Source organism: Chrysochloris asiatica, unplaced genomic scaffold (assembly GCF_000296735.1).
Source record: "Chrysochloris asiatica unplaced genomic scaffold, ChrAsi1.0 scaffold00047, whole genome shotgun sequence".
Classification (NCBI taxonomy): Eukaryota; Metazoa; Chordata; class Mammalia; order Afrosoricida; family Chrysochloridae; genus Chrysochloris; species Chrysochloris asiatica.
The window spans coordinates 3,853,874-3,864,282 of record NW_006408565.1 but is presented as its reverse complement, the minus strand read 5'-3'; the positions used below and the strand labels follow the sequence as shown (position 1 = coordinate 3,864,282).

The 10,409-nt window shown below is 49.9% G+C and overlaps 1 protein-coding gene across 1 annotated transcript in view; it reads left to right on the top strand.

Annotated features, from left to right (window-relative positions):
- The first annotated feature begins 1,239 nt into the window (after positions 1 to 1,239).
- SERINC2 (serine incorporator 2) overlaps positions 1,240 to 10,409 on the top strand; it is a 14,007-nt gene continuing 4,837 nt past the window's right edge. The window contains exons 1-7 of the mRNA XM_006862182.1: positions 1,240 to 1,419; positions 4,001 to 4,191; positions 4,580 to 4,659; positions 5,116 to 5,253; positions 6,197 to 6,366; positions 8,110 to 8,200; positions 8,495 to 8,636. Coding sequence (XP_006862244.1) covers positions 1,384 to 1,419; positions 4,001 to 4,191; positions 4,580 to 4,659; positions 5,116 to 5,253; positions 6,197 to 6,366; positions 8,110 to 8,200; positions 8,495 to 8,636 — 848 coding nt within the window. The 5' untranslated portion in view covers positions 1,240 to 1,383. The remainder of the gene's footprint in view (positions 1,420 to 4,000; positions 4,192 to 4,579; positions 4,660 to 5,115; positions 5,254 to 6,196; positions 6,367 to 8,109; positions 8,201 to 8,494; positions 8,637 to 10,409) is intronic.

Below are 10,409 nucleotides of genomic sequence, written 5' to 3'. Positions count from 1 at the left end.
CTATGAGTTGGTACTGATTCAATGGCACCTAACAACAACAACTAGCCGTTGGAGTCCTGGTGTGGTGTTGTGGGTCAATGTGCAGGACTGCAAAGTTGGTTTGAACTGCAAGGTCGGCGGTTCAAGCTTACTAGCCGCTCCTTGGAAACCCCATACAGGGTCGCTGAGTTGGAACCGACTCAATGGCACTTAACAACAACAACAACCCTTAGTGTGATTTCAGACAGCCCAAGAGAAAGAACTGGCACCTATTTGAGTGAGGAGCCCAGAGAGGAGAAACATTAGACTGCCACCTGCCGTCCAAAGCTGGCACAGCTCCCGAATGAGGAACCGATAACAACCACTCCTGGGAAATATACCACAGTGAACAAAACAGGCAAAAATCCCTGCCCTCCTGGAGCTCACCTGCTAGAAATGGGAGACAAACAGGCAACTATAAGTATATTGTAAAGTGTGTCATGTGGTTTAAAATTCAGCATCCTGTTTTGAATTCTCACAATTTAATCCTCACAACTGCCCTGTGAGAAATGGAGTAGTGGTGATGTGCTGTGGAGTCAGTTCCCACTCATAGCGACCCTGTACAGGATTTCCGAGACTATAAATCTTTATGGGAGCAGAAAGCCTCATCCTTCTCCTGCGGAATAGCTGGTAGTTTTGAACTATTGACCATGGATTCATAACCACTATGCTACCGGAGCTCCTGACTACGCTAATGTTGTTGTTGTTAAGTGCTGTAGAGTCGGTTCCGGCCCATAGTGACCCTGTGTAGGGTTTCCTAGGAGCGACTGGTGATCTTGAACCGCTGACCTTGCAGTTCAAATGGCTTTGCAGTCTGGCTCATTAATCCACAGCGCCACACCAGGATTCCTCTAATAGGTGCCCGTAAAATTTCCATTTTAGAGGACTCTGAGTTCAGAGAGGTTCAGTGAGATGTCCAAGTTTACAAACTAATCAGTGACAGCTTTTTTAAAAAAAACTCTACTTCTAAGGAGCTCTGTAGACCTCCCCCCACCCCCTCCACACACACACACACACACACCATCGCTTGCTCTCCCTGAAACCAAAGATCTGAGTTTAAATCTGGGCTCTGTGATGAGGTGTGATCCAGCCTCTCTGAGGCTTGGCTTCATCCTTTACCCACCCCCAGTTCCCAGACTTGAGGGTTAAATGTAGGGACATTCCTTGGGTGGGTGCTGCATGCTAGGATGAGGAAGCGAGGGGAGGCCCAGTAATTTGTGTGCCCTGGCTTCTCTGCAGGCGTCCTGCCTCTGTGGCTCTGCCCCCTGCATCCTGTGTAGCTGCTGTCCGGCCAGCCGAAGCGCCACCGTGAGCCGCCTCCTCTTCACAGTGTTCCTTTTCCTGGGGGTGCTGGTATCTGTCATCATGCTGAGCCCAGGCGTGGAGAGTAAACTCCATAAGGTGAGGCATGGTGGAGGTGGAGGGGGCGTCTGCCAGGCCGGCCCTATTGAGGGACCTGGATAGGGGTCACAGGGAATCAAGAAGAATGCCTGAGGCATCCCAGTTAATTGGCCTAATAATGTGTTTAGTGCTTCTGTTCTACCTCTTAGTTTGATGCTTAGTGCCTGGGGTCTTCACAGCTTGCAAGTGACCATCAAAGGCTCCAGAATTGTTCTGTATTCACCTGAAGCCACAGAGGATGAAGAAGAGTCAGGAACAGAAGAAGGATGTGGAATGAACAACTGTCTCCTTTGCCAGGAGACCAGAAGAACTAGATGGCGCCTGGCTTCCTGAATGCTTAATCAAAGATTCCATACAAGAATCCTGATCAAAAGAGGGGAAATGCAAAACAGGATTTCAAATTCTCATGGCCACCAGACTTCCTGGAACCATGGACGGTGGATGAACCCCTGAAATTATTGCCCTGAGACAATCTTTAAGCCTTAAGCCAAAATTATCCTCTGAAGTCTTAAACTGCAGAATAGTTTAGCGTAACTAGTTAAAGAAGGCCTCCATGAACGTTACACTCTTTTAAGAACTATCTGATCAAGGAGTCCTGGTGTGGCATTATAAGATATGCACTGGACTGCTAACTGTAGGGTCAGTGGCTCAAACCCACTAGCTGTTCCTATACTGCAGGGATCGGGAACCTTTTTTCTACCAAGGGCCATTTGGATATTTATAACATTTGCAGACCATACAAAATTATCAAGTTCAAAATTAGCCTGCTATGTTTGGTCAAAGATTTAATTATCTCACCCCCAATGTGATGTCTAAGGAGCTCTGATAGTGTAGTGGTTATGAATCGGGCTGCTACCCTCAAGGTCGGCAGTTCGAAACTACCAGCCGTTCCGCAGGAGACAGATGAGGCTTTCTGCTCCCGTAAAGCTGTACAGCCTCGGAAACCCTGTACAGGGTCACTGTGAGTCGGAACCGACTCCATGGTACGTAACAACAACAACAATGTGATGTCTAAGGAGCTCTGGTAGCGTAGTGATTACAAATCGGGTTGCTAACTTCAAAGTCAGCAGTTTGGAACTACCAGCAGTGCTATGAGAGAAAGATGTGACTTTCTGCTACTGTGAAGATTTATAGCCTCGGAAACCCTGTACAGGGTCGCTATGAGTCAGAACCGACTCCACGGCACATCACCACCACCAGTGTGATGTCTGGAACTGTGGTTGCATTGGCAGGGCCAGACCAAATGATTTCAAGGGCTTTATACTGCTCGTGAAGGAGCTCTGGTAGCATAGTGGTTACAAATTGGGCTGTGAACCTCAAGGTCAGCAGTTCGAAACTACCAGCTGTTCCGCAGGAGAAAGATGAGGCTTTGCGCTCCGTAAAGATTTACAGCCTCGGAAACCCTGTACAGGGTCACTATGGGTCAGAACCGACTCCACGGCACTTAACAACAACAATACTGCACGTGGGTTGGAAGTTCCCCACCCCTGCTACGCAGGGTTGCTATGAGTCGGGACTGACTTGACAGCATTTAACAGCAGCAACACCACCAACTGCAATATGGATCAGAGTGACAACAGCAAATGGAAAGATAGGAACCTTCATGGGCAGTGAGGGCGTGACAGCTCAGGAGAGGAAGCTGGAGGTGATTGTCTAACTAACGAGTGTGATCAGTATCATGAATTTGGACATGCAGAAATTGCTGAATTGCTGTATGTTATGTTGTGTATGTTCTCAGCAACAGCAAAATAAATAGAAGTTAAAGAAAATAAAAGAGGTAGGCAGGAATGTCGGGGGTATACCGATGCCCCAAATCCAAGGGTGGTGACCGGAGGGTGTTTCTTTATGTGAGAGGGAAGGTTTGAACTCTACATGGGGATTCTTATTTCTTATCAGCTATGGCCCCTTTGAAAATCTTATTCATCAGTCTGGTCCCCAGGTCAAGACCTGCTTCCCCTCCCTTTAATGCTCAAACACTGTTTGAGACTTCCAACTCGTCCCTCCCTCTCTCCCTCCCTCTGTCCACAGTGTCTTACATTACCTACCTAGACCCAGTGCACACTTAGGCCGGTGCTTCTCAACTGCAGTGCGTGCAAAGATGTGAATCACCTGGGGAGTTTGTTAGAAAGGTAGATTCTCAGAGCCCACCTTAGCCCGATGCAGCCGAGTGGACTCTGACTCTTGATGACCCCATGTGTGTCAGAGTAGAACCATTGGGTTTCTAGTGACTGAGTTTTTGGAAGTAGATTACAGGCCTCTGGGTAGACTCTAATCACCAACCTTTCAGTTAGTAGCAAGTACATTAACCGTTTGACCATCCAGAGACTCCAGACTCTAACTTAGAAGTCAAGATCTCAGTTTTCCCTAAGCATCTCAGGGGATTTTGATGTAAGTGATGTTATAAGACTGAAAACAGGGAAGTAAACAATAACAAAGTGTAACTAGCCCATCCGTCCCAGCGGGGAGCTCACTCCTCAGCCAGTGGGTGAGAAGGGAGGGGGAGGGGGCAGTGAGATGGTTGGGGGTCCCAAAGGACTCTGTCTGGGGTGGGGCCTTCAGGCTGCTCCGTCTGTCTCCACAGCTGCCCTGGGTGTGTGACGATGGTGCCAAGAGCCCGTTCATCCTGCAGAGCCACATCGACTGTGGCTCCTTGCTTGGCCAACGGGCTGTGTATCGCATGTGCTTCGCCACGGCCATCTTCTTCTTCCTTTTTACCCTGCTCATGATCTGTGTGCGCAGCAGCCGGGACCCCCGGGCAGCCATCCAGAATGGGTGAGGAAGGGGCCTGCACCTGCACTGGGAACCCTCTGTGTGCATTTCTCCTTCTCTGCCTACCCCCCAGGGATCCCCAAACCCTGTCCTCAGACTCAGGATCCACCTAAGCCAGGAGGGGTCAGCTCATTCAGTTATTCTCGTTTCTCCGATGAGGAAATGCAAGCGCAGAAAGGGCACCATCTTCACCCCTCTGTGATCTTCCCTGTGCCCCCTGGGAGTTGCTTCTAGGACCAGGACAGCCCTGCTGTGCCCTTTGACAGTTGTGCAGACCCTCTTTACCTCTCCTGGTATCTGTTCTTTGCGGGTGGGGATCCTGGGCCTGGCCTCTGGTTCCCCTCCCCTGGCTCAGTTCTCTTCTGCCTTCCTTCCCCTGCCCCCACCATAGGTTTTGGTTCTTTAAGTTCCTGATCTTCGTGGGCATCACTGTGGGTGCCTTCTATATTCCCGATGGCTCCTTCTCCAACAGTAGGTGGACTTGTTGGGGGAGGGAGGGAGGGCTCCAGGCAGGGCTGTGTTGGTGGGAGCTGTCCTGGCAAACAGCCCTGGGGCTACCAGCTGGGTCCTCACTTCCTGTGCCCTCTCCCCCTGTCCCTCCAATGAGACAGCACTAATGACCTTTGCTGCTTGGTCACATGGTATGGGGTGGGAGACCCACTTAGCCAGACCACATCCTGCCACCCAGCATCTGTGCTTGGCTTAGGGCTCCCTGAGGGCAGGGCCTTTGCAACTTCTCATGGCTGAGAAAATCGCTGAATGTTAAAATGTGTCTAAGAGAGGGAGACCACAGGGTGTGTGCCTGCTCTGGAAAGCCTGGGGAACCTCAGGGGTCTCACGCCAGTCCCCATGCTGCCACACTCCTAGCCCCCTCACCCTGCTCTGGATGACCTCCTTGCCTCACTCCCCTCCCTCGTCCATCCCCAGTCTGGTTCTACTGTGGTGCCGTTGGCTCCTTCCTCTTCATCCTCATCCAGTTGATGCTGCTTGTGGACTTTGCACACTCGTGGAACCAGCAGTGGCTGTGTAAAGCTGAGGAGAGTGACTCCCGCGCCTGGTATGCAGGTCAGTGCCGCCGCCTGGGAGCCGGAGGGCAGGAGTTGATCTAAGTGTCCAAGGAGCTGGAAGGGAGAGGCTGGTGGGGGAAGAACATCCCAGAGGGCCTGGAGGGCTCATCTAGTCCAGCATCCCTGCACCAGCAGTTGAATAGAGCCCTTTGAGTGGGACCCAAGATGTGGGTGGTGTCAACAGTTTGTTCTGGGCTCCTAACTGGAAAGTTGGCAATTCAAGAACAGGAACAGGGAGCTGGGAACGTGGTACCCAGACCAAACTTCAAATGACCCCTGGTCACTGCACATGCCGGTGACCAGGCTTCCTCAGCAGACCACCATCCATCTTTGTTGTTTGAGCTGTTGAGCTGATTTTCACAGGATATAACTAACTGCTCAGTAAGGTTTTCTATGCTGTGATCTTTATAGGCAAGGAGCTCTGGTAGCATAGTGGTTACGAATCAGGCTGCAAACCTTAAGGTCATCAGTTCGAAACTACCAGCTGCTTCGTGGGAGAAAGATGAGGCTTTCTGTTCCTGTCAAGATTTACAGCCTTGGAAACCCTGTACAGGGTCGCTATGGGTTGGAATGGACTCAACGGCACTTAACAACAACAACAACGATCTTATGGGAGCAAATCACCGCTGGGAGGGCTCGAACCATCAACCTTTCAGTTAGCAGCTGAGCACTTACACCTTGTGCTACCAGGGCCCCTGCCATTTGTCTAGATTCACTGTAATAAGACTCTTGTGGTCATTGGATTGGTTTTTATGGATGCCTCATTTATAGCAAGTGAAGTGTTTTGATTCAGGAGTTGTGTGGTGGGGGCGGAACTCACAGAGGTGTGGTGACCGACTGAAAGTTAGGAAACACTAATGCCATTCCTCAGGTGAGAAAACTGAGGCCCAGAGAAGGGGTGGGATTGCCTTTCAACCCACTGCTAATTGCCCCCCATCCAGGCCTCTTCTTCTTCACTCTCCTTTTCTACACGCTGTCCATCGTGGGTATGAGCCTACTCTTCGTCTACTACACCCACCCCGGCATCTGCCACGAGGGCAAAATCTTCATTAGCCTCAACATCACCTTCTGTGTCTGCGTCTCCATCGTTGCAGTACTGCCTAAGGTCCAGGTGAGCCTGCCTGTCCCTGCCTGATGTGGCACCCTCTGTAGGAACCTTGGGGTCCTAGGTAGGGGCTCTCAGCTATGGAGGCTCGGGTTCAGAGGATGAGCTCTCACTTCTACATGCTAGGTGTCTTTGGGAAAGTGTCTTAACCTCTCTGTGCCTCTATCTTCTCAGATGTAAAGTGGGGTTACCTTGTACTGTCTTAGGATTGAGATCCTATATGTGAAGCACTCAGAACAGTGGTTGGCATATAGGCATTCGTCAGACCTCGGCTGTTGGTGCTATTATTATCATTGTTGTCTTTTGGGAAATCCGGAGAACATCAGGGAATGACTTGAATAATGAAGGGGATGGAAGGAGAAATTCCATGGCTCCCAATCCCACACCTTTTGTCACAATGGATGAAGGTTTCTGAAGTTCCTGCCCCTTTGTTCAGAAAGCCTTGCGAGTCCAGTGGCACTTCCCAGTTTAGGATCTTAGCCCACCAGGGGCTCCCAAGATAGCTTTGGTAGTCTTTGGGGCTTCTAAGTAGAAAGGTTGGAGTCTGCCATTCTGATCCATTTCCCAGTGGGAAAATTGAAGCCCAGAGAGGGTGATATGTTAACTCAGGTCACACAGCAGTTTGTGTTCATTCAGAAAATGCCTGTTGACCACCTACTGTGCAGCAGTCTCTTGGTAGATGGTGGAGATACAGCTGTGAGGAAGAGGAGGAGAAGGAATAATAATAGCTAATGATTGATGGCCTCTATCATGTCATTTGGACTTCTGGTTCTTTAGGATCAGCACTAGACTGTGAACTACACGGTTGACAGTTCAAACCCACCAGCTGCTCCTCAGAAACCCTATACTGTGTTGCTATGAGTTGGAACTGACTTGACAACACTTAACAACTACAACAATATCATGTCATTTAAGGAACGCTGGTGACACTATGAGCTAGGCATTGGCTGCTAACCAATGGTTGGGGGTTCAAATCCACTAGCCACTCTGGGAGAGAAAGATGAGACTCTCTGTTCCCATAAAGATTTTATCCCGGAAGCCCCATACAGGATCGTTGTGAGACAGAATCAACTCAGTGTGGGTTTGGGGTTTTGGTTTCATCATGTCATTGAATCCTCAAAGCATCATTGTCCCCACTTTACAGATGAGGAAATGGAGGTTTAAGGAGGCCAAGAGGCTTGCTGGAGGCCACTGACTAATGAGGAAACCAGAACTTGTGTTCTTAATCAAAGAGTTTAGATTGGTGGTTTAAGGGTGTGTGTGGTGAGGGGCAGGGATGGACACAATAAGAGAGTGTAGCAAATAAGGCAATTTAGGGTAATATGCGCCAAGTGGAAAATAAAAGGGGCGGACACCACTGTATCAGGGTTCTCAGGTCACGTTGGGAGTCCTATCTGAGTGGAGGCCAGGTGGCTGGAGCTGGGCTGCCTGGAGAGACAGAGAAACTCAGGGAGAGGGCACAGTGAGTGTCAAGGCCCCGAGGTGGGAGGGAGGAGGCCGCTGAGGCTGGGGTGTGGGCACACCAGGACACTTTTATTCAGGGTGTGATGAGATTCTACCCTTGAAGGGTCTTCAGCAGGGGAGGAAGTGATGTCATTTGAGGAGTACTGCAAGAAAGAAGAATTAGAACCCTACCTTTGGGTGGGCAAGGTAGACAGTGGGTTGATGAGAGTTTCAGAGGCCCCCCAGTTGGGAGTGGGTGCCTGTGGGTCTGGCCGGCATCTTACCTGTGAACTTGTTGTTTGCCAGGAAGCGCAGCCCAACTCAGGTCTGCTTCAGGCGTCAGTTGTCACACTCTACACCATGTTTGTCACCTGGGCAGCCCTGGCCAGTGTCCCAGGTAAGTACAGGCCAGGGCTCAAGGAAGCCATCTGTCAGGGAGGAGTTGGAGCCCTCACAGGTGACAGAACACCGAGCTCAAGCCCATTCTAAAATCCAGTCCTTCGGGGAGATGGGGAGCCCCATATGTTCCTGCATTTTCTCTTGGTGGTTTTCCTAGTAAACACTGGCTAATGCTAGGTCTGGCTGCTCGATTGTCTGTCCATTTTGGTTGGCTTTCTGCACATCCTCAGGGCTAACTGGCTACTCACATTTGGCCTGTGTGGGCTGAGTATGCCTGTGTTCCCATCCCTAGAACAGAAATGCAACCCTCACCTACTGACTGAATTTGGCAATGAGACAGTCCTAGCAGGCCCCGAGGGTTATGTGACCCAGTGGTGGGACGCACCAAGCATCGTGGGGCTCATCATCTTCATCCTGTGCACCATTTTCATCAGGTACAGTAGGGATCTGGTCTCGAGGGATCATGGTTTGGGGGCCCAGTGCTAGAATTGAGCGGGGGAGGGGCTGGGAACCTGGATGCCAAACTAGAAGATGCCCTCTTCCAGGTGGGAAACTGAGACCTTCAGAGGCTGCACTGGGAGTGGACGGCAGAGGTGGGGCTAGAACCTAGGCCCTTGCCTCCTGGCCCAGGGTTCAGGTGGTGTGTTCCCAGCTCAGAGTCAGGTACAGGTAACTGTAGGGTCAGGGGAAGAGCCTGTTTGTGAAAGCTCAGTGCTGTGTGACCTGGGACAAGTGGCTTAACATCTCTGAGCTTCCATTTCCTCCTCAGTAAAGAAGGGCAATAACCTTCACTGCCCAGGGCAGCTATGACAGCACAGTCTCCCCTGCGACTTGAGATCACACAGTAGTAACTCCTTCTCAGAGGAACATTTCAGTCAGTGCTCAATAGTGTGGACTCAAGTCAGACTCAGATTTAAACTTGGCCCTGCCACTGAGTATCTGTGCAATGTTGGGCCAGTCACCTAAGCTCTCAGTGCCTCAGTTTTCCTATCTGAAAAACAGGAATAAAAAGAGCAGCTAGCTCATTGGATTGTTGGAGCGTTTTATATATATCAATAGACAAGTTAATATGTATAAAGCATTTCAAAAGGAGTCTGGTGAGTAGTATGTGCCGTACAAGTGCTGTGATTGTTTCAAGTCACTGAACACTTGTAAAACTGTCTGGTGTGAACTTACGGGGTTCCCCATCTTCCTGAAGTCACTAGGTCATAATAGTAAGTATAATTGTTGTTTACCCTGAACCTGACAGACATATCATTTGTCTCCTTGTGGCCGCAACATTTCCCCAAGTGCCAATTTCTTAGGCACCCTTTACACTCCAAAGGAATCTTGATCTTCCATCCCAGCCAGGACCTGTTTCCCTAAGAGCAGTATCTGCCTCTGGACTCGTTGGGCTAGCGCGTTTTGAAGCTGTTTTATGTTTCATTTTGTATTCGCCTTCTTCAAAACATTTCTCCAAGTCAGGTATCTATACTTCACAAGCAACTCTCTTCTTGGTCACCTCATTGGATTCTTTTTCAGCTTGGCAAGACCTGCATTAGCTCCATTTTCCAGATGTGGAAATTGAGACTCCAGGAGAAGCAGCCATGAGCTGCTGTGTCTGAGGTCAATGAGCACTCAGCGACTGTGGAGCTTGAGCATACTTGTCCTGATCTCCACCTCTCTTTTCCCCTGCAATACCCACTCCAGCCACTATGCTTCTTGATGCTCCCATAATCACGCCTCTCATGCACACACTGTGACTGCTAGGCAGCTCTTCAGGGAGCCCAGGGGAGTCTGTTTGTGCTTGGCACAGTTCTTCAAACCCAGGAAGCAGAGAAACCTGAGCAGCTCCATGGAGGCAGGGTCCACTCTTCCCCGCTCACCCTAACTTGTGTGTCTGGGCTCATATGCAGAAGATGCCAGCAAATATCTGGTGATCGGATGGAAGGATGGCTCACTTGACAGAGGGGTCAGCAGAGGGTGATTTCTCCACTTTATGGGGTGGGGTTGGAATCCCAAGTCTCCTTTTTCCTTTTGAAATACAGTTGTTTTTTCAAAGTTGTCTTAGGCTGGGTTTTCTAGTAAAGCAAAATCAGTGAATATATATATGGAACTCTGGTAGCGTAGTGGTTACAAATTAGGCTGCAAACCACAAGGTCAGCAGTTCGAAACTACCAGCTGTTCCACAGGAGAAAGATGTGGCTTTCTGCTCTCGTAAAGATTTA